The sequence below is a fragment of the Watersipora subatra genome, chromosome 2 (assembly GCF_963576615.1).
Source record: "Watersipora subatra chromosome 2, tzWatSuba1.1, whole genome shotgun sequence".
Classification (NCBI taxonomy): Eukaryota; Metazoa; Bryozoa; class Gymnolaemata; order Cheilostomatida; family Watersiporidae; genus Watersipora; species Watersipora subatra.
This window is the reverse complement of record NC_088709.1, coordinates 64,696,700-64,721,331: the sequence shown is the minus strand read 5'-3', so window position 1 is coordinate 64,721,331 and position 24,632 is coordinate 64,696,700. Positions and strand designations below refer to the sequence as shown.

The following is a 24,632-nucleotide window of genomic DNA, read 5'->3' as shown; positions in this document are numbered from 1 at the left end:
TAGCAAGATGCACTTATAAATAGAATTACACAAAATTCTAGTATCAGAAAATATCGGCGTTTTTTTTATCATCTGTCATTGTTTTTGATGTCGGAGGTCGTCTGATTGTCAAGATGCTTCAAAGTTAAAATCGACAAAATATTTAATGACAGACAGTTCAATAAAACTGTTTTGCAGACATATGTATATAGAATATTGGTATAGAATACAGAATATACAGAATACGGTCCAGTTAATACCAGCATTGGATATACAGTCCTATTAGGAATGATGAGACCGTGTCACATTTTAAAAGACATTTTCTGGTAGAGATGATTTACTGTCTTAATTTGACTGGAAACCACCACAAATCATAAGATGCAGAACATGCTAACAATTAATATGAAGTGAGTTTCCAACAAACAGCAATTGACAATTATTTTCAATGAACACGAGTATGCAACATATATAAGTACACATGTGTAGATTATCATATCATGCTGTATATTTTTGGTAGCAATGATTTGGTGGTTTAATTTTTTAACAATTAATATGGAATGAGTTTTTAACAAGTATTAAGTAGCCATTATTAATTTTTAATAAAAATATGTATGCAAATTTGTATCCTTGACAAAAATCAAAAGATAGTCCAATTGTTTGCTTATTATACTCTCAACTAATTAACTTTGTGATACTATTGCGACATGATTTAAGCGTCTCTTGGAATGATTGGTGGGCCTGACAGGGGCTATTTGGGGGTGAAGTGGCTGGATTATCATGATAACATGATGACACCAATTCCATCATCTCTGCTATAAAATGTAACTGAAAGGCTTCTGCTTTATCTTGCTAGAACAGGAGAAAGTTCTGCATCTAATGATGTGCAATATATTGTAATTAAATGGGACTTCCATGGCTCTAGCATGAGTGCCAAGATGATGAAAGGCGTGAATTATCGGGCGATGTCATAATTCCTGACTTCAATGCGCTTCAAGTACCATCGTTGCAGTTAAGAATCAACGAAGATCCAGATACGGCATCTCAAGAATATGCTGATGCTTTATACAGAGTGACCTTATATTATAATTATACTCAAATCAATGCTATCAAACTCAACTTGGGGACCAAACTAAGCTATCTCACCAACACTCGCTTCACAATACAGTGTAACCTCGGTTTTCGAACAACTCGCAGTTCGAACAAATCGGAGTCCGAACAAAAAATTCAAGCAATTCTTGCTTCGTAGTTCGAACAAAAATCGGAGTTCGAACTCCGGATGCTGAGCGGCGTTGACCGTGACCAACTGTTGTCGCCAAAAAAGGATGCCCCGACGTCCGAGATTAAACAAATTTGTAGCAAATGGGCCGAGTTACAGAATTTTGTCGAACTCCACCACCCCGATAAAGCTGCAGACACAAGAGCCATCAATGACTTTAACGACACTATCATGAACCACTTCCGAAAAGTGCTAAAAAGAAGGCAGAAGCAGGTGTCATTGGATAGATATTTTAAGAGAAAAGAATATCCTGTATCCTACAAAATCCTATTCATAATTCTTTTCTTTATCTTTTTTTTATTTTTACACGTTCATGTTAGCGTAATCTTTCGTATGGATGATTACGATAATTACATTATGTTTTACGGGTTACATTTATGTTTATGTTATTTGTATCTTTGCCATTTTGCTTAACATTTTCTGAGACATACATTGCTTTTTATGTGTTGGTCAGCATTTTAATGTGCAATTTCACGCATAAAATAATGTATAAAATACATGTACATGTACTAACAAGGTAAAAATTCAGGGTGTTGGAACGGATTAAAACGATTTACATTATTTGTAATGGGAAAAATGATTTCGGTGTTCGAACAACTCGGTGTTTGAACAACCTTTAGGAACGGATTATGGTCAAGAACCGAGGTTACACTGTATTTCATATGTAAACAAGATAGCAACAAATATGTGAATAGTTACCAGTGGGAGGAGTTACTAGTGGGAGGAGTTACTAGTGGGAGGTGACTTGCAGCAACCCAATTTTTATTTTTTCCTTTTTAACCTTCAAGATAATGGAGCTGTATGAAGAATTATGCCCGCTTGTTTTACATCACAAGGGGGGCTATTATAATTTAAAACCAATATTAATGAGTGGCTCTTAGTTTTATAGTAACAATGAATGATTTTTAATGTATTTTAGACTAGTTTATAGCAGAGTTGCTTTCTCCTGTAATAATAGACTACTGTTTTTATATCTTTAGTAACATGAAAAATATTTTCAACATAAAAAAACCCACATTTTTACTGCAAAATTTATAAAACGTAATAACATGTAAAAAGCATAAAATTTTTAGTTACATATGATACAAGTTTAATTGTAGCTAATTTGAACCAACTAAACAAACCATGAGATAGGGCTTAAAGAACTGAAAAGCCCCTTATAAAATGAGGCAATCTTTATAATGGAGGAGAGCTCACCCTTCCCATAGATAGAATGATAATCTGAGGCTACACTAGCTAGCATATAGAAACTATTTCTAACTGCACAGCAGCTGAGTATCATTTGAATTTTAGTCAACAACAAAGCAGTTGAAAATTGAGCTCCAACCTCTAGGAGTTATCTGTCCTTCGCTCTTAAGCAGCCATTCTCCATCTGAGACAGTATTCATCTGAGTATCCGTCAAAGAGATGGAGCCAGGAGAGTCAGCCTCCGATTGGCTAGGAGCAACATGTATCACTTTTGATTGGACAGGAGTTGTAACTCTTGATGGAGGCTGGACAGGCTCAACCTGAATAACCTCTGGCTGAGCTGAGGGAGGCCTGACAGGAGTCTGAGGACGGCTGCTGCGGGCTGCAGGTACTGGTGTCTGGTACCTGCAGGTATAAGCAGATATTGAAGCTAGTAAGATACTTGTTTAGTTCAAACTGAATACAGGGTTATTTTATAAGTTTATGTAAACCCGTGCAAAAACTGATACAATAGCTCGTTTGCTAGACAAGGTTTTATGCGAATATATGAAACATATTCAAATCGACCAGACATTGTGAATAGCTTAATATACATAGAGACCTGGAGCTCTAGTGACCCAAAGACATAAAAACATACAGGAATGTGTCAATAGTTTACAGACAGGGGCCCACAGCTGGTTTTAGAAAGCCGCAAAGAGCTAGCCTCGTTATATTGAATATTTAAAATATTTAAAAGATGCAAAATGGTGAATTGCTACATCCGTAAAACAGCTCACAGCAAACTGTGCTGATAGTATAATCATTCACGTTATAGAAAATTGTATGTGAAATTATTTGCAGAACGTAAATGTCCCTCACCTTGAACCAGTTTCAACCAGACCGTTCTCTGCAGCACTGGCCCTCAGCTGTAACAAACCAGGGGAGATAAAGACAAAGAAATAGCATCGAACATATTTGACTAATTTAGGTCAGCACAGCATAATTCATTAATACGTAAACTAAACGACTAGTTACAAATGTTATGGATGGATGCTAGCCACCATATGAAAAACCTAATTTTTGATAAGTCCCTGGACGCAGTATCATTAGGTGAATATTGGATAGTTCAGATATCAGCCAATCACTGAACAGCAAAATCTGAACCATACTACTGAACGGCACCACTTTTTGCTTTATTGTAGATCCGTATCTAGGCAACAAGTATTAATTAACAGAAGCCATAGCAATATAAATCCTACTGTCCATAGCGCATGTTTGCATGTTTCAATGCATATGTGGAAATACAATATATATAATAAAATACAATATATATAATAAAATACAATATATCAGATGACAATTAGAGCCACTACCTTTCCTTCCAAGACTTGTTCCGTTAGACTGGTCTGTACAGAGACAGCCTGTGGAGGACTGGGTGGGGGTGTCGGCTCAGGTGTGTCAATAGAGTAGCGCGTCTCAAAAACTGGGGGATCATCCATGAGGCTTTCTGCTCAACATTAAAAACTATCCTTTATACATGTATGATACTAGCCGAATGCCCGGCCTTGCATAGGTAATAGAATAATTACCTAATGAATTTGAGTAACCTACCTGGAAAGCTAAATCTTTAGTAAAATCTCTACTAAAATAATACCTGCGTTTTAGACCAGCTTAACAATCGTTATGCCTAACAGTCAACAGTGCAAGCGCTTTAAGCGTAAGTATCTTAATCGATGTAATGACTATTTGCCTGATGCATCCATTTATGTATTCCGTGTAGCTTAATGGTTAAGTTCTCCGCCTCTAAATCTGGAGATCCCGAGATCAAATCCAGTTCCGTGCAAATTTTCCATTGCTAGACTAAAATTGCTACAACTGGGTTTAACAAAAATTCAAAAAGACAAACACTGTAAAAACAGATTCCATAGTAATAACTCAAGAAGAGCCCCAGCAACTATGATCTAAGAATAAAACAATACTTTTGGTTCCATCACAAAAATAGCTCTGAAAAAAGATACAGAATCAAAATGACTTCAAATGATGTAGTGTAATGTTAGCCTCCAAGCAACTATTTTGACTTTTGCGCAATTTTCATGCCTTTTGTCACTAATTAAAAAAAGCAGTGAAAATTTAGATTACATCATTGATGTATGACAACTTGTAGGAAGCGCATGTTTTAGTAAGTCAAACGAAACGTGATGGATATCAGCGTAACTTTACCCCATTATACATACCATTGCATATTCTAATAACATGACCAATCCTTCAGTTAGATGTAGGATGATAGTATGATAGTATTAGACCTAAACAGAAAGGTCACTCACCATATTGAGTTAATAACATTTAAAAAACTCTACAATTACAGAAAATCTCAGTCTAAGATTACTTATCTAACCATGCTAATAACACAAGTAATTTATATTTAACATGTGTAGCTTGTTGTCTTTATGTCAGGAGTTATCAGTCCTCTCATTTTGTTCTACCCAGCATGCTTTGCTTTATCCTCCTTGTTTTCCATGCTTAATATAGACAATCAATTTGGAGCAATTTATCATAACTTATACTAATTCCGTCAAACATCTCAACTAGCTAAAGTTATTTAAGTAGATGTACAGGTTTGTTGATAGACAATATCATCACGTTGAGTGGCTAGATCAGGGATGGCCAAATAACACTGAGAATGATCCATCATAGCAAAATCTGAAAATTTAAAAATTAATGGAGATACAACCAATTTTCAACCAAAAATTGTAAACTGCTTTTTTTCATAATAAAACAATGAACTGTACATCAAGAATTTAACAGTTTTGGATGAAAATTAGTAAAACACGTGTATTTGTAGAGTATATAGTATACATGTATACAGAGATGGTAGAAATTTTAAGAAAGGCAAAAATTACAACTAAGAGTTCAATGGGAAAAAATAATGCTGACACATTTCAGATATAAAATTGGGCATCAGATTTGAACGATCACTAGAAATTAAAAAGTGCCGGGATCGGATTAAAATCTGTAAATTTTACAAAAAAATTTGCTGAGATAATGCATCTGAGTCTTCAAAAAATGTGATTAAATTTTTCATTAGTGTAACAACTTTGTACATTTATTATGCATTTTTTAAATTTTTTCCTTTCAGTTTTCCAATAAATTCACCAATGACATGTGGTGACTAGCAGAGAGAATCCTGAGCACAAGAGTAGAAGCAATAACAGGAATTATTGCAAAATAGAGGTGCATTAAAATAACGAGAAAACAAATCTACCTTGTGTGTGGGCTCCACACAGAGTGTCCCATAAAGAGACCTGAGAGCTAAACTAGCGAGAAGACAAATCTACCTTGTGTGTGGGCTCCACTCAGGGTGTCCCATAAAGAGACCTGAGAGAGGTGAAGTTTCTCTTCCTGATTCTTGGTTGTCTCCATAGCTTCAGTCGTGTCCAGAGGAGCTGCAGCCGGAGTGGGTGGTACCACTTCCTGTTCAATCCTCACCTCATCCTCCTCAACTTGTTGATGCTGTGATCCTGTGAAAGAAAGGAACTGTATTTATCTCAGCCTTATTAGCTCTATTATTATTAATGACATTGTCATTATGTGTCTGTCTGTTAGTCAACATAAATGCTACGCGTTTCCATATTTTTGGCTGATTTCATCCAAACCTCACACGCATATGCTCTGTGCCTTCCGCCAGGTCGCCAAAAATATTGGGTTTCAAAACTCCATCAGGTTCCTGAGAAGGAGCCTCTTAAACACCAACCTGCTGCCTATCAGACTAAACATGAAAGAAAGCGAGGGTATTTGTTGGGCTCACTGCTAGTACTCTACAGTAACAGTAAAGGTCACTGTTATTCATCATGTAGCTACACCAAACACCAGAGGTGAAATTCAACTTGGTGAACGTGTTTTACCATTTTATAGCAAACTTCTGGTAACATTCTACAAAAGATTTTGCAAGAAGATTGTAAAAATGAATACACGTTGCTAAAAGGAGAAAATGCTCCATGAGAAGAAATTTGTTTGCAGTAATTGTGTTAGTCATATTTAGCTAGAATCAAGATATAGAAGAAAACTCCAATTTTATGGAGCTGTGTCAAACTAAATGAATACTTATTACGTATCCCATTCAGTGGTAAGTGTTTTTGCAGTATTTTGTCTCGAGGACCCCTCTACGGGACGCGCTGGAAATCTGAAATTACCATTGGATAGCTTAGCATTGGTCAGTCAGGCTTGCAAGCATAAAGTTTATAATATGTTGCTAATCAGTACAACTCAGTCAAAAATCGCATAAAAATAAGGCTTAACCAGAAAATATAATTTAAAATATTGAAACAGCATGAGTAAAAATCTTTTATGATTTAAAACCATTCAAAGGTTAGTTATAACAAAAAAATTATTTTGGGAAATAATGGACCTTGATGGAAAATTATGATCCCACAAAGGCAGGGCAATATTTTTACTATACATCTATCTGTAGTTGAACTACTCACATGATATAAAATTATAAAAAATAGCTAAACTCACTACTCAAGTCAAATGGGGTGGTAGGCATACGTCCCGCTGAAGACCTCACATCAGCTGCAAGTTTTCTTTCCACACTTTTACTTAGAGAAGATTCAAGTGGCTTGCTGAGATCAACGTACTTCTGTAGCGGAGTAGATGGTGGACTAGGCTCAGGAGTAACAGCTACCCTTCTAATGACTGCTGGTTCTGGAGGTGTGGAAGGAGGAGAAGGCTCAGGAGTGTGTACACGCTCAGGCTAAAAAAGTAATTAATAACATATAGAATAGTTATAACTCTATTAGGTCATTTATTATTAGTTTTGAATTATCTTCTGAACTATCTTGAGATTAATTATAGAGTAGAATAATTTTAATAAAGTCACTGATTTCACAGATTCAACTTCAAGCCAATTGCTACAATACCCAATATCATTATGTATAGACATCTGTATGTTAAAGTACAGGACATACTACTATACAGTTATGTATACACATCTGTATGATAGAGTACAGGATATACTGCTATACAGTTATGTATACACATCTGTATGTTAGTGTACAGGACATGCTGCTATACAGTTATGTATACACATCTGTATGTTAGATTACAAGACAGACTGCTATACAGTTACGTATACACATCTGTATGTTAGAGTACAGGACATACTGCTATACAGTTATGTATACACATCCGTATGTTAGAGTACAGGACAAACTGCTATACAGTTATGTATACACATCTATATGTTAGAGTACAAGACAGACTGCTATACAGTTATGTATACACATCTGTATGTTAGAGTACAGGACATACTGCTATACAGTTATGTATACACATCTATATGTTAGAGTACAAGACAGACTGCTATACAGTTATGTATACACATATGTATGTTAGAGTACAGGATATACTGCTATACAGTTATGTATACACATCTGTATGTTAGAGTACAGGACAAACTGCTATACAGTTATGTATACACATCTATATGTTAGAGTACAAGACAGACTGCTATACAGTTATGTATACACATCTGTATGTTAGATTACAGGACAGACTGCTATACAGTTATGTATACACATCTGTATGTTATAGTACAGGATATACTGCTATACAGTTATGTATACACATCTGTATGTTAGAGTACAGGATATACTGCTATACAGTTATGTATACACATCTGAATGTTAGAGTACAGGACAGACTGCTTTACAGTTATGTATACACATCTGTATGTTAGAGTACAGGACATACTGCTCTGCAGTTATGTATACACATATGTATGTTAGAGTACAGGACATACTGCTATACAGTTATGTATGCACATCTGTATGATAGAGTACAGGATATACTGCTATACGGTTATGTATACACATCTGTGTGTTAGTGTACAGGACATACTGCTATACAGTTATGCATACACATCTGTATGTTAGATTACAAGACAGACTGCTAGACAGTTATGGATACACATCTGTATGTTAGAGTACAGGATATACTGTTATACAGTTATGTATACACATATGTATGTTAGAGTACAGGACATACTGCTATACAGTTATGTATACACATCTGTATGTTAGATTACAAGACAGACTGCTATACAGTTATGTATACACATCTGTATGTTAGAGTATAGGACATACTGCTATACAGTTATGTATACATATCCATATGTTAGAGTACAAGACAGACTGCTATACAGTTATGTATATACATGTGTATGTTAGAGTACAGGACAGACTGCTTTACAGTTACGTATACACATCTGTATGTTAGAGTACAGGACAGACTGCTATACAGTTATGTATACACATCCGTATGTTAAAGTACAGGACATACTGATATACAGTTATGTATACACATCTGTATGTTAGAGTACAGGACAGACTGCTATACAGTTATGTATATACATGTGTATGTTAGAGTGCAGGGCAGACTACTATACAGTTATGTATACACATCCGTATGTTAAAGTACAGGACATACTGATATACAGTTATGTATACACATCTGTATGTTAGAGTACAGGACAGACTGCTATACAGTTATGTATATACAGCGATACACTGCCTCGACTAGCCTTATCTGTTATTAGAGTCTTTATGAAGACTTCGGTATACTTTATATACTTCCTACTCTCACAAGGTGCAGTTACGGAGTAAAACAATGCAAAAATGCTTAAAAACACTGTTTTCGGTCTTAAAGCTGATTAATATCATTTCACTATCTATGTATTATTTATTTACTATTTTAATATACGATGTTTATTATTTAAAGAAAAAATTGTTTCTAATTGAAACAATTCATTTTTCGAAGAGTCTTCAGAAGCGGAGTGTGGTCACACTGATGCCGGAATGACTCTGCATCTCTGTTGAATAAGCAGAATTCCAAAAGACAGTCAGATATGGTAATAATGAGCGATCATTATAAGGTAGTGAAGAATTTGACTTCACTCCAGGGAAAGCTATTTTATCACCTGCTATAAAGAGGTGAGAAATCGAACTGTCAGGATGACTATCAATTACCCTAATACTATCTTACTATCCTGCCCTTGGTACTAGTACTGTTTCAGTGGTACTAGTGTCATTACTTCTACCTACATTTCTACTGATACCCCTTCTACAAGTGTGTATAGTAATACCAGCAATAATACCAAAGGTACTCAAATAAAGACTCACCTTTCTATGACCTTGCTGAGCTAGCTGTTGAGCCTCATCCTCTGATTGGTCACTTGTAGTGACTGTCACTGTTGATTGGCCAGCCTTGCCTATAGATGGTGCTGATTGGCTAGAAGGCTTAGTGACATCGCCGGGTACTCTGTCTAGGGCCTCTCGAGTTCCCAGCATAGTCCTAATCTTTTCTTCTAGGCACTGCCTCATCAGAGCCTTCACTTGGGTAGTGTCTATTGGCTTACCTGCATCGACATAAACCTGGGCTGCCCCACCTTCACCCATAGCTCCAGCTAAAAAGCAGTCAATAATATCAACTTCAACCCAGTAGACCTACGAACTATACTAGACTGGACAATGCAAAAGAAATTGTGTTCTACATAAATAGTTACAGTCTTTGTGACACAACGTCATTGCTTTGTTCACTCTCAGCTCTCAGGCAAGTGAGTCGTTATTGTTTCCATTAAAATAATGAGTTAATAGTATAGTAAATAGGTCTATGTTTAACTCTCTCGTATACCCAATAAAAATAGCCTCAATTTATGCCTTTTTATCATCAGTATATAGCGCAATTTCTAGTAACAGAAAGTTTATTTGAATAAAAAGCTATAGTAAGGCCAAGTTTTATTCATATAATAACTGCTCAATTGAATTCATTTATCCAGGTAACCTAGTGTCAATAAAACAAGATCCATGAGTTACCACTGTAGTATTGAAAAGGTGTTATTCAGGTATCCCATCATCCAAATAGTGCATTTATAAAACTATATTATATATGATATTTTATCTTATATAAAATGTATAAATAAAATATAAATAAAATGATATAAACTTTACATACATTTATTCTAATGGAAAAAATTATTTCGGATCTCGAACAACTCGGTTTTCGAACAACCTTCTGGAACGGATTATGTTCGAGAACCGAGGTTACACTACACTGTACATTATAAAAAGATATACGTCGCTGAAAGTTTTGCAATTTTAAATTTACAGTTGTTTGAAAACCTTTAGAGTTATTTTATTTATTTATAATTTAGTTGTCCTGCACAAAACCTTTTCCTCATGATATGATGTTTGAAAGTTAAAGTTGTTTGACAAAGTTTGAAAACCTTTACAGTTGTTTTTATTTTCTCTCAATTTATTTCAACTGCACAAACTCTTCTCTCATGATATGTAGTTTGAAAGTTACAATAGTAAATGCTGTTATATGTTAAATACAAATCAATTTTCTGTCCAAAGACTTTTTTATTACTCGGACAATGCCGGGTAGCACAGCTGGGATATTATAAATGTATAGAAAGGTTTTCATCTGCACTCAATGAATAACTCATTAGAATGACTGTCTCTTCCCTGCCATAGCCTTTGCAGCGACCATGTCCGGGGATGGATAGTAAACTGGTGTTCTCGTGAGGCAGAAAACCGTTGTTTTTATAGTATTCAGATAACATGGTTCATATAAAAATGCAGACCAGTCATGAAAAACCATTATCCGGATAATTTCATCTGGATACTAACAGAAAGGAATAGAGTACATGAAAGTGTACAGAACATATGCAACTAACTTCCTTGACTCGGTGTAAATTTAGAAAGCTGTTTTTGGCATGCCTAAACTGAGGCTATAAAAAAAATTTGCAACAATGAGTAATATATTGATGATTTTAGGTAAAATATCAGTAATTGAAAGTTATATATCAGTAATTGAAAGTAATATATCAGTGATTAAAAGTAATATATCAGTGATTGGAAATTATATGTCATACCATTACTCATCCAAGAGATTGTGAATGGCTGATCTATCGACACCTGCCATTTTCCATATCGATAGGATATTTACTACTGCTCCTAGAAAAAGGGTTATAAACATACCAACAAGAGTATTATCCACAGAACCACAGCTAGATTTGTCCTCTCCTGGTTCAGCCGTAGGATCCCGCAGCGGGCGTCTAACAGGATACTCTTTCACCATCCTTTCAATACACTTGGCCATCAGCCTCTGTTCCAACCTACATCATGTACAGAGTTCAGCAAGAACTTGGGCTATATCAGCCATCACTACTGTTACTATGAATAAGTCATTCACAGAAGGTCAAGACTGATTACATTTAGATTTGAAATTAGAAATTGTCCTTACTGAAAGACGGGGTTACATTCTGAAAACCCAATTAATAATTCGATTAATTACTTAATTATACAATTACTTAATTGTTTTGATAATTATGTGTTATTGTTATTATTGTGTTACTCCTTAATTGTTTAATTAAGTAATTAAACAAATTTGCCCCTAAACGAATCAACCTCCTCACTCGAGCCTACGTTGAAAAACATTTCACTTTGTAGCAGGTTACTGTACTGCATATGTATACATATGCAGTACAGTATGCAGGCCGCGATTAACTGCTCGAAAACGAACAGTTAATCGCGGCCATCACAAAACCGCCGTAGTTTGAGTTCTCTCTCCAAAACGGCTAAAATGGAACGTAGTTGAACAAGATGGCTTCTGTTTACACTTTCATGCAACCTCATTTGTCAAAATATTTTCACAAATATACTTCACGCATTCAATAAAACCATGTCTAGTGTCCTTACGCATCTATTTCATCATCATTGTAATTCTGTCACTTTTAGCACTGATATCTCAAACCCTACCGTAAAAATTCGTTTAATTTTTTAACCATAGTTCGAAGGAGTACATATCATTCTCTGATAAACATGACAAGCCTGTTAGTCACCTGTGATAGTCGAAAAATGCTGCTGAAATTGTTCGCGCTGTTTGGCAGGAAGTAGGGGTCACATGATCAGATTTCAACTAGACGATTAGACCAAACCGAAACAAAACTGTAAAATAGCGAGCATCTATATTTGATACAGGCTTTTTGGTAGAGCCCGGAGTGTTTGCCATAAACTAGTGCTACAAGTCGTTTTATATTGAGCCTGTTATTGGCCTTTCAATTCACGTGATAACATCACATGTCAAAACAATAACCAAATTGCTTGAGTACATCAGAAAAATATATTGATTCCAACCTAAGGCGTTTTTGTGATGGCGGCGATTAACTGTTCGTTTTTGAGCTTTCAAGAGCTTGTAATCACATTTTCACACATTTTGCACCTACAACACAGCAGAGTAAGACATGGTGAATCTTTTGATACCAAATAACTGTAATGTGAATTTTGTTGCAAGTAAACCTTCAATAATTTTTAAAATGTCATTAAAACTGACTCATTGTTAAGCGAGGACTACTTGCATATAAATCAGTAAATATTAAAAGTAAATAAATGCAGTAAATGGTTACATATATAAAATGTCGAAAAATGAATGAAATGAATGAAGGCGGGTAACCTAAAGCCCGCCCGCTTTCATGTCTAATGTAGCTTTGATAGCCTTACTCAATTCTCAGATGACATGTATGTAGACATTAATGCACGAGATTACAAGTTGATGGACAAACATAAGATGCGTTATATATAAAACCGAGACACTGTCCATTATCATGTCAGGAATAGGCAGCTATACATAAAAGTACATTATTAATCTATCCTGAATTGCCTGTAAAGACACTTCAGTTGATGGAGTGACAAGGTGTCCACTTTAGAAAGAGTAACATGTAGAACAGTTGTAGCTGTGTTGATATATCGTCACTAAGTCTAATCAGAAAGCCCCGATCCACCTCCCATATACTGAAGTCAAACCTAAGATAGATTCACATTTCTCATGACAGTAGAAGCAGTGATGACTACAGCTATAACAACAAAAAGACAAGAAAATTTTAAGCTCTAACCAATCACGAGTGGCCATCTCTGTCGGGTCATACAGGGGTCTTTCCTCAACTGGATCCACATTCCATTGCTCTCTAGGATACCTGCTTGCCCCGCCAATTTCTTGCTGTCTATCACCTGCACTAAACAGGTCTCTGGGTCTTGTAGCCGGTGTTTGTATGACATGTGCAGCAGGTACTTGTTCTGCCTGTTAGTAAGCAAACACATGCAATCATAAAATCAGGCAACACTTGTTTTCCAATTGAAATACCTGTTTGAATTACCATAGAAATATTGTTGAAATACTCGTTTCAACCTGTTAACAGGTTTAAACAGATATTTCAACCTGTTTTATTTCAAAATTTAAATTAAAACAGGTTGCAATACATAAACTCATTGTAAATTTTACATTATGCAACCATTATGTAATAATTTTGAACGTATTAGTAGTAATCCTGACTATCCAATGAATCAAAGAATCAGTTTTAATAACCACAAGAGATCTTCCCGCATAACAGGCATATGCTCTTCTTACTGCCCTGAGATAACACACATTCAGAAGAGATCAAAGAGTTTTTCACAGGTTTTTTTCAGTTTTCCATCTTTTCATGAATTTTTATAAGAATGGCAGAATCTGTACATAATTAGTGAGTAAGCGCAATCATTTCAATACTGTCAACCATATAAATTCTCTAGTATATGTGTGGATAAGAAAATGAAAATAAATTTTACTTTTGCCTTTAATAATACATAGTAAAAAAACGGATAAGGTAAAAGGATGGCTCAGCATATGCAACAGATGAGGCTAACAAACACTCTTGAGTATTACAACACAGCACCACGAGCCAAATCAACAAATCGACAAATCAACAAGTCTCAACAAATCGACATGGATCGAAATAATCCGAACATTCAGGCAATTTATTAGGAACTAAACACTATATATTAGAAGGCCTATCCATTAGGCCATAGAGGCACTGTTAGCAATAACCAAAGACAATCATGAAACAGAACTCTTGTGTTATTCCAAACTAAAAATGGAACCCCTGGTGGGACTCCAACCGACAATCCCCTGCTTAGGAGGCAGCTGCCTTATCCATTAGACCACAGAGGCACTGTTGGTGATATCCAAAGACAATCATAAAACAGAACTCTTGTGTTATTCCATGATAACTAAAAATGGAACCCCTGGTGGGACTTGAACCCACAATCCCCTGCTTAGGAGGCAGATGCCTTATCCATTAGGCCACAGAGGCACTGCTGGCAATAAACAAAGACAATCATGAAACATAACTCTTGTGTTACCCTAGGACACTTAAGTATTCGCGGCATCTAACTTTCGCGTTTTCGCGGAGTCATCATCACGCGAAAAATTCATGCGCGAAACTAAACTATCATAACGAACTAGCGAAAATTCGAAATTAAAGAGCTATGTTCTACACAGGCCTGTATTCACTGGTTGCAAGTTGGGGGGCTAATGTTAGACGACTAGTTATGAACATCTGGGGTGTGGAGAAGGAGGGGGGGGGGTGCTGTAAGCTCCCAACAGGTTTCTCTTATGTAGGGCCTCAGCCGGGCCTCTCACGTGAAGTTTTAAAAAATTTTATTGGCAAGTATCAACATTTTTCTATTTTTTGAGATTTGCTTTGTTTTAGCTGATGTGACTGACAAAACGTTTTAAAATTAAAACAGGCAAAACTTGTATGCAGTTAAAAAGCTCAGAAAGAAGACATCTTTTTCTTTTAAGCGTTTTAACAAAGATCATTTTTGCCGATTTTATTTCAAGTTCATTAAGTAGGATATGGGCAAGCAGATGTTTGCTAAAACTTGATATTTTGCAAACCTTTATAAAAGTCGTTAACAAGAATATTTTGCCGCTGATGAAGATAATAATGACGCCTAAGAACTACTAAAAGTTGATGTTTGTATCTATGGCTTCGAATAAAGTGATATTCTACAGCGATAAAAACCTTTCTATAGCCGTTGGACTATGAAATTCCTAAAAAGTTGGGGCGTCTTAGCCGGCCAGCTGTCCAAGGGAATACGGCCCTGTAGTTCATTGATATCCACAACGAAATCGTGATATTAGAAATGCAGATAATTTTGTGTGTGATTGAGCTCATTGGGAAATTTCTAGTAAATTCGTTAATACACCGAATGAGCAGCATGGCAAAGCAAGTTAAGATAACAAGTTTTTTTGGAAAAGCCAAGACAAACGAAGAAGATGATGATATCAGTTTAGTCACCGAATTTGTAACTGATGAGGATGAAAGTCTGGTAGGTGAAGTCATACAATTAAATAATACTTATTGTAGTGATGAATTTTACTGCCAACCAAAAACGATAACAACCCTCACCAGGTCCAACCATGTTATACAGTTCTGGTTGTGATGTTGGTTGTTATCTATTTTCTTTTTTATAAGACATGTACTGTATTTGATTTTTTTAAATTTGAAATATTGTGAACTCAAAACGTGCCATGGCCATCGCTTGCTATAAATACTTGAGATCTAATATTGGTACCATATCGCTCACGACGGAAAGGACCGAGACGTCATTGATAGTCCAGGAAACAAATGGCAGCAAGCGATCACGTTGAATTATCGATTTCTGCTATACATTTATACCTGCGGGTTACAAATACAAACTAGTCGCAAATATAAAAACTTTTTTTACTAGAGGACCGGACCTGAGGAATCTAATTTGTTTGTTCCACTGTATTTATTTTCACATCACTATATTTTCGCACTCATCAGAGCTGCGAAATTAAGTTGCAGCGAAATTTTACTCTGTGTGCTACTCACGAAACTAAATACTAGCGAAATATAAGTGTCCTAGGGTATTCCATGATAACTAAAAATGGAACCCCTGGTGGGACTTGAACCCACAATCCCCTGCTTAGGAGGCAGATGCCTTATCCATTAGGCCACAGAGGCACTGCTGGCAATAGTCAAAGACAATCATGAAACAGAACTCTTGTGTTATTCCATGATAACTAAAAATGGAACCCCTGGTGGGACTTGAACCCACAATCCCCTGCTTAGGAGGCAGATGCCTTATCCATTAGGCCACAGAGGCGCTGTTGGCAATAATTAAAGACAATCATGAAACAGAATTCTTGTGTTATTCCATGCTAACTAAAAATGGAACCCCTGGTGGGACTTGAACCCACAATCCCCTGCTTAGGAGGCAGATGCCTTATCCATTAGGCCACAGAGGCGCTGTTGGCAATAGTCAAAGACAATCATGAAACAGAATTCTTGTGTTATTCCATAACAAACTAAAAATGTAACCCCTGGTGGGACTCGAACCCACAATCCCCTGCTTAGGGGGCAGATGCCTTATCCATTAGGCCACAGAGGCACTGTTGGCAATAGTCAAAGACAATCATGAAACAGAATTCTTGTGTTATTCCATGCTAACTAAAAAGGGAGCCCCTGGTGGGACTTGAACCCACAATCCCCTGCTTAGGAGGCAGATGCCTTATCCATTAGGCCACAGAGGCGCTGTTGGCAGTAATTAAAGACAATCATGAAAGAGAACTTTGGTGTTTCATAACAAACAAACTAAAAATGGAACCCCTGGTGGGACTTGAACCCACAATCCCCTGCTTAGGAGGCAGATGCCTTATCCATTAGGCCACAGAGGCGCTGTTGGTAATAATTAAAGACAATCATGAAAGAGAACTTTGGTGTTTCATAACAAACAAACTAAAAATGGAACCCCTGGTGGGACTTAAACCCATAATCCCCTGCTTAGGAGGCAGATGCCTTAAGGCTGTCCTTAAGGCCACAGAGGCACTATTGATGTATTGGAAAAACAACATTTCAATTTCACTTGTGGTCCTTTTTCACTAATTGTTTAATTCAGTAAATTTCACTAATTTCAATTCTGGACCTGAAATCCGTTTGCTGACAATTGAGTGACACATTTGGTCCGTAACAGACTGTGATTAGAGTCACACAAAATGTCACCATCACCCTTTACAAGCAAACCTTATATGCTCCTGTTTTATATTAGCGACTTAACAATCTAGTTTTATCCATAATAGTTACAATTTCAGAATAAAAAACCCACTGTTGTTATGTGCACCAACCTCGAGTGTAGCCCTAAAGAGGTAGCATGAGAAGGTACGGCCACACGTCACAAATTATTCATTCCTTTCGTGAATTCGGTCAGATTGAACGAATAAATCGTTACGTGTGGCCATACCTTTAGTGTGGTTGGTCACCCCGGGCTGATGATAAAGGCAGAAGATCTACATGCTTATCATAATCTATCATCAACATACCTACTCCTTGTATGAACAAGTTTGCTTGTTTGATACCTTGTACACCAACTATATTGTAGATAAACCCTGACCAAGATCAAAGGCTAGGGGAACAAAGCCTTAACCTTTATTCAAAAGTGGCAAATGAGAGGTGAAAGGTAATTCTAATTGTGATATCTTCAAGGAAGTGTATATGAATGAGTATTCTTACATCTGACAACTCAAGGAAATGCAAACTATGGACCACATGCTAAATTAACTTTGAGGTATTCTTGTACAGTAGACTCGTCTACAACATAAATAATCCGTTCCAAAAACGTTTACGTTATCAGAATTTTCCATAAGACGAACAGTAAGGTGAATGTAAATTGCCCAATCCGTACCACGATCATTCCAAACTCATTCCTTTGGTCTAAAAAGTAAAAAGTAAACCTAACTGTTAAGTTAATGATTTTACAGTAACTGTGATATTATTGGTTTGTATTGACAACTTTCCTCTTTTTTCTTATCACTTTCACTTGGTTTAGGATTCATGGTTATGGTCATTTTATATTAAGAAGACCGCACACCTTCAACGGTAATTTAAACCCATATTTTTTCACTTTTCTCAAGGCAGCCATGTTTATGGTAAAAAGACAAAAATAAATAACATTGTACAAGTGTTTAAAATAAAGTAAAACAGAGTGGTGTATCTTTAGAACTAAAAGGTAGAGTAGTGTCTGTCTGTCCGTTTGTTTTTCAAAGTTAGAAGTGAAGATAAAAAATTGATTTCAACGAGACTCCATCGTATTACATTCAGATTGGTAGACTGACACTCTAACACCTGCACCAATCAAAGGCCTTCAGGTATTTCTGAATAATTATGCACGTACATATTCTCTGTGTTTTATCGGCACACCTGATGATCTCTCACAGCACACAAGACTGCCACGGTACTACTATATATAATAGAGATACCCCTATACGCCATTTTCTTTCCCAAATGTGACAAAAGAGAAAACAATATTTTCAAGGCCATCTATGGGACTCTCGTTATTGAATTTAAGACTTGAAAAGACTTGAAAAGACTTGCACAGACTTGACGTTTTATGTTAAATGAAATCTCTTACATCATACCTTCATAGTAGTAGTAGTAGTATGATATCATGGAGAGTAGAGTTTAAGTATTACCTTGCGGTACTGGTATCCAGGAAGTGTAGCTGGAGGAGTGATTATGTCATCTGACCTACTTTTATCTTCTCGCTGCGATCCTGTCGCGTCTGCACTATTCTCAAACTCCTCCCATGCTCGTGGCTGTAAGAGAAGTCGATTGAATTTAGAAAGTTCCAAAAACTTGTCAGACCTCTTTTATTTTGACAGCATGACAATTTTAAGCATCGAGGGCTAGTAACAAGAAATAATATTCAAAAAATTACACATGGTAAACAATTGGAAAGTTTTCCATAGACATGAACGACTAATGGGTGTTGACAAACCACACAGGTTCATTGCAAAGTGATGCAAGTATATAAATCGTCTTCCTTTACAACATGTGCCAAAACCTCAAGCTAAACTATTTTGCTTACGGCTGGTTCACATTATACGACCGTGTGTCGGTGTTAATCACACAATACTTCGATGATGGTCTGTAATAAAAATGTTCACACTATCACAAACCCATCTGCCTTTACACCAGTGAACAGCCCACGTCATTATACAATGTGGTCAATGATGCCATTGGTTTACGGTGCGCAGAGTCTACAAATAATCACCAAGAGCACGACGCCAACGTATGGCAATATGGTGTAAACCAGTCTTTAATCATAGACTAAGTTCAAACACTAACAGCGGGCTGCTCTGATGCGGGTATCAGTTTCGCCTCCCCCTTTGCAGCCCGCCCTCTAACCACCTTCTGGTCTCCTTTTGTGGCTTTATTACTTTCTGCACTTTCTTCTAAGGGTGTAGAATGTGTTTGACCGCCACCTCTTTCTGATCTCTGACCTTGCACTGCTGGAGTGACAGCGGAGAGATCAAGGGAGTCAGCGGTCATCATAAGAGGAGGTCGATTGTCGGAATCATCTCCACTCTACAACACCAGCAGATGATGAATAAGCCAAGACACCAAGCAGCTCATATATTTTTTGTTATTTTTATTGCTCCTAGTGAGCTTGGCAGTACCGTGCACAATGAAAGATTGTAATAAGTAATCACTATGTGCATAACTAATTCATGAAGTGGCAAGGTGACTGAATGGTGTAGTGGTTAGCACGCTAGTCATTAAATTGGAGTACCAGAGTTCAATTCCTGCGCAAGGCAATTTTTTCCCTAACAATCTTAGCGTGGCTTCGGACAGATGAACGGATAAATGGACGGACGAACACAGTTATTATTATAGTAAAGATCATAGCAGGCAGAGAATCAGATGAATCAGGCAGAGCAATGTTTACTTCCAGTTTATAGAAAGCGAACCAAGTTGTTTTAGTTCACTCTAACTAGGAACATTAGTTGAAAGAAGAATGAGTAAAACAAAATTGTATAGATTGGATTAATTTTAAATATTGCTGTTCATTATAAATCGGACACTGCAATACTCTTCCAAAAACAGCAAAAAGAATTTTGGGGAAAAATTGAAAATCATCTATCAGAATCAAAAACAGTTTTCCTCGAGCGTATTTTAATATTTTAACTCATACATAACATTTCTAGCAGCCTTCAATCTTACGATTCAGTCCAGAATCTTAATACGTATTAGGGTCCCCAAAATTTCCAATGATAAGAATTTAACGAGATAAAAGAAATTTGAAGGGCAAATGCCATACATTAAAACTGATAAAATTGTTATCCTACACTCGGACTTAAAGAACTCAAATACTCCAGTAAAATTTAGCCATAAAACACAGTGTCAAAGAACATGGTACCGTTTAGGTTATGGAGCCCATGAAATGAGCTATTTGTCTACAAGCAGTTTTTCTATCACATGATATAAGTTATACAAAAATATTTTATCTCAGCTAAATTTGTCTGTTCCATAAAAGTGAAACATCTCCTGATTGGTTGAACTCATGTTTCTACTTCACATAATCTGTTGCGTGAAAGAAATGGTAATAGAAGCGTTAATAACGAACAACAAAAATTTTTAATTTGATTTGGAACCATAAGTTCTGAATTTTTTTTCTAATTCAGCTGTATTTTCAATATCATAAACAACATTAATAGTATTATGAATTACTACTAATACTATTAACAACTATTCCATACATTAATTTTCAAAAAGAAAATATGGCGGTGACTCATTGGCTTTTAAAATATAAAAACAGCGACGTGCAGATGTTGTAATCGTAGAGTTTAATAAGTTATCTGATTAAAGGCTGCAGTGGGCTCTGTACAACTTACAAAAGGTTAAATCTATTGATAATCACTGCATATGTCTGGAGAGTACAATACCTCTTGCCATTCACTAGTGGTTGATCCCCCATGACCTCGCCGCCCACTGGCAGCATCACTTTTCTGACTACCAGCATCACCTTTATTACTATCAGCATCACTTCTGCTGCTGGAGGGATCTCCTCGGCTATTGTCACTAGCTGAGGATCTTGCGTTGTTATTTATGTTATTGTTGAGGTTCGCATTACCCATCCCATCCTTCGCACTTTCCTGCAAAGCAGAATGCGATGTCACCACTAGATTTTCCATTCATGCGGAAAACTGAATACAGGGATCCCTCATGTTTCGTGGTTAATTGAGACCACTGCAAAATGAAAATACAAAAAAAGCAAAAAAAAGTGATCCGGCTTCGGTGGCGAAAAATAAAAATCCACGAAATAGAAACTAATATTTATTGTTGCATGAAAGTGTAAACAGAAACCGTTTACCACAACTACGTCACATTTGAGCCGTTTTGAAAAGAGAATCCAAACTACGGCGGTCTCGCGTGGCTGCGATTAACTGTTCGTTTTTTAGCTTTTAAGAGCTTGTAATCACATTTCCACATATTCTGCACCTACAACACAACAGAGTAAGACACGGTGAATCTTTTGATACCAAATAACTGTAATGTGAATTTTGTTGCAAGTCAACCTTTAAGTCATTTGTATATTAATCTCATCTATGTTCACGTTATTTTCTTATGCTTTAGAGGGTCTTTAGGGGTGTATAAGAGGCATGATGAAGTCACAAACACTTTACACTTCACAGAATGTTATCACAGTGAGGCTCGCGAAGGGATCTCACCAGACTAGAGTATAAGGGAGATTTATATATCTCATACTTTTTAATTATTTTTTAATGAATATTTTTTCTCCGCAGAATACTGAAGCCTTGAAACCTGAACCGCGAAGTAATGAGAAACTGTCACACACTTCGACCTCAATTGATAGTAAGTATCTGCTGCTGACATGGTAGTTCTTGAGCTTTGAAGATGTTTTACAAGAGGGATGTGTAGATGTTTTACAAGAGAAATATGCACCTGTTTTACAAAAGGAATATGTAGATGTTTTACAAGAGAAATTCGTATATGTTTTACAAGAGGGATTTGTAGCTGTTTTGGAAGAGAAATTTGTAGCTGTTTTGGAAGAGAAATTTGTATCTGTTTTTCAAGAGTTATGTATATATGTTCTGGGAATGAATGAAAATGGGCATCTGTAGTGGAGAGCATCATAATCAATATAAAGAGTCTAGGATCCGGTCAGGTGATATTGTCAGGTGATATTGCAGTCTCGTTTGGTTGGCTCAACGGTTACATAGTTCTAACAGCATAACGACACCAGTTTTTTCTAAGTCAAAGGCAAATCGCGTGTTAGCCGGTTTGTTAGATGACATAGCGTTAGTCGCTTACATGCTGCAGATGAATGACGATTAACAGAAGGATTTCACATAAGGTTTTATTCAACCTTTTAATTTTTTCCGTCATCACAAACCAAAAGTATCAAACTGATGAACTAATCCAATAGTAAACAAGTTAAACTTAATAGCATATAATCAAAGGAAAGACAAATCTTCAATCTAGTTGAGAAACAGACAAATAATAAACAATGTGTTTTTATCGTACTAGTAAGACTAATTCTGTGCGTATAAATGCGAGAGCAATAAATATGAGACAGATTGATTGCATCTGTGATTATCACGCCACACTGGGCTGCCATGACATCCCAAAGTCAAATGTATGTACTTTAGTGATTCCATGTTTCTCATTAATCACTGTTATTGTAGGACTCCTTACAATCTCACGAATATAATAATTTTGACTTCTATTACCGTACTTTTCGGACTATAAACCGCACCCCTATATAAGCCGCATCTACTTTATTTTCCAAAAAAGGATAATAAAACAATACTTAAGCCGCACCTTTGTATAGGCCGCAGAACTCAGGACGGTGCTTTTTAACGCGGCAGCAACTTTGCTGTTTGAAACGGAACAGTGCCTAACGGCACTGTTTCATATTAACCGACGCTTTTTAACATAATGCCTAACGTAACAGTACTGTTAAGGATTGTTTCGTATTTTCTTTCACCGCTAGAGGTGCACTAACCGGAGATTCTGGTTAATGCGCCCTAGCGATGAAAGAAAAAGCCACAGAATAGCTGCACCCTTATATAAGCTGCATGGTTCAAATCATCAGAAAAAAGTAGCGATTAATAGTCCAAAAAGTACGGTATATTTCATGGAAAATTAACAAATAATCAAATAATTAAAAAACACATACAGAACTGCGGCTGATGGGTGGAGTAGTGACCTTGTCCACAGTTATAGCAGATGTTTTAGACGTCTTGCTAGAAGTCTTCTTTTCCGGCGCTCCACTCAGCTCTACGCTAGTACCTCTAACCTCAGTGTCTCGAGGCAAAGGGAGCACATCTAGCACCATGGTAAGGGGGTCTTCTGAGCCGACCCTCATACCGGAACCAAGAATAGTGGTAGAGGGGAAGCGGCAAGGTTCGGATACACCTTGTGAGATATTGTTAAGAATTACTAAACATACCATAGTAAAAAGATAGTCAATATAAAAAATATGAAATGATTATAGGCTAAGATGCAATTACAGAAAGTTTGGACTCGGACTCAAGCTTTCTTCTCCTGTTTCATCTCTGACAGAGGATACATGACATATGCGCAACCCTAAATATAGCTTGTCAGGCAATGCCTTGGTTCAAGTTCATCTCATTGAGTTTTTTTGTAAAAGAGCTATACCATTGTGCAAGGTTAAAACTGAACTTGCACGAAATTTTAGTAAATTCTATCAGAAAGTATCGGTATTTTGCTATCGTAAGAGATTGTTTTTGATGTTTGAGGTGATATGATTGCAAGTTGTTCCAAGATTAAAATCAATATAACTTGATCGTGATTAAAATGCTCAGAACAAGCGGAAGTGCGTAATAAAGACGTGTAACGCTGCACCTTGAACGCAATAGCCGATATCAGCTATCGCAACGAGAACAACCGGTGATGTCATTTTTCTTATGAGCATTTTTACTACGATCGAGTTTTGTCGATTTCAATCTTGAAACATCCTAACAGCCGGATCACCTCAAACATCACACACAACCTCAAATAATAGAGAAATCTTTATACTTGCTGATAAAATCTACTAATATTTTGTGTAAGTTTATTTTTAAAATTCATAAAAAACATAATATTCGTACAGACATGCTTTGTTCAGAGGCTTTTTGTGTTGCATGAACTACTTAAATGTTGTCACGAAACATTGACACAGCCTCTTACTTCAGTTGATATTGATTAAAATCCAACAGGAATAACGATAAAAACAAGGACATTCTGGTAACGCTGATGCACCTCTCAACTAGTTAAGTTTTAAGAAAAACCAAAGAATGACAGGAAAACTACAGGAACAGCAAGTATTAACAAATTTGAGCTAATATTAATACTATATTACGAATGTAGGTTTATAGATTTTTAATTTTTATAATAAACCCTCCTAGAGGTCTAATGCCTTATTTGCTAACTCTATGTTAAAGGTTCTTTACGTCAGTGATCTCTTCAGGTCAATTGGAAGATAACCAACATTAGTTAAGAGAAAACTGG

General features: G+C 36.4%; 1 protein-coding gene and 7 non-coding genes across 8 annotated transcripts in view; all 8 read right to left on the bottom strand.

Annotated features, from left to right (window-relative positions):
• Positions 1-24,632, bottom strand: part of LOC137388444 (TALPID3 protein-like) — a 72,491-nt gene that overhangs the window by 9,269 nt on the left and 38,590 nt on the right. Inside the window, exons 19-30 of the mRNA XM_068074929.1 lie at positions 23,299-23,561; positions 21,041-21,250; positions 19,503-19,682; positions 18,788-18,910; positions 13,371-13,555; positions 11,458-11,594; positions 9,598-9,881; positions 6,938-7,172; positions 5,758-5,940; positions 3,796-3,929; positions 3,302-3,348; positions 2,583-2,848 (exon numbers count right to left, since the gene is read on the bottom strand). Coding sequence (XP_067931030.1) covers positions 2,583-2,848; positions 3,302-3,348; positions 3,796-3,929; positions 5,758-5,940; positions 6,938-7,172; positions 9,598-9,881; positions 11,458-11,594; positions 13,371-13,555; positions 18,788-18,910; positions 19,503-19,682; positions 21,041-21,250; positions 23,299-23,561 — 2,247 coding nt within the window. The remainder of the gene's footprint in view (positions 1-2,582; positions 2,849-3,301; positions 3,349-3,795; positions 3,930-5,757; positions 5,941-6,937; positions 7,173-9,597; positions 9,882-11,457; positions 11,595-13,370; positions 13,556-18,787; positions 18,911-19,502; positions 19,683-21,040; positions 21,251-23,298; positions 23,562-24,632) is intronic.
• Positions 14,531-14,603, bottom strand: Trnar-ccu (transfer RNA arginine (anticodon CCU)). The gene has a single exon. It is a non-coding gene; the product is annotated as a tRNA-Arg (tRNA).
• On the bottom strand, positions 16,211-16,283 carry Trnar-ccu (transfer RNA arginine (anticodon CCU)). Its single transcript has one exon. It is a non-coding gene; the product is annotated as a tRNA-Arg (tRNA).
• Positions 16,353-16,425, bottom strand: Trnar-ccu (transfer RNA arginine (anticodon CCU)). The gene has a single exon. It is a non-coding gene; the product is annotated as a tRNA-Arg (tRNA).
• On the bottom strand, positions 16,495-16,567 carry Trnar-ccu (transfer RNA arginine (anticodon CCU)). The gene has a single exon. It is a non-coding gene; the product is annotated as a tRNA-Arg (tRNA).
• Positions 16,638-16,710, bottom strand: Trnar-ccu (transfer RNA arginine (anticodon CCU)). The gene has a single exon. It is a non-coding gene; the product is annotated as a tRNA-Arg (tRNA).
• On the bottom strand, positions 16,780-16,852 carry Trnar-ccu (transfer RNA arginine (anticodon CCU)). Its single transcript has one exon. It is a non-coding gene; the product is annotated as a tRNA-Arg (tRNA).
• Positions 16,924-16,996, bottom strand: Trnar-ccu (transfer RNA arginine (anticodon CCU)). The gene has a single exon. It is a non-coding gene; the product is annotated as a tRNA-Arg (tRNA).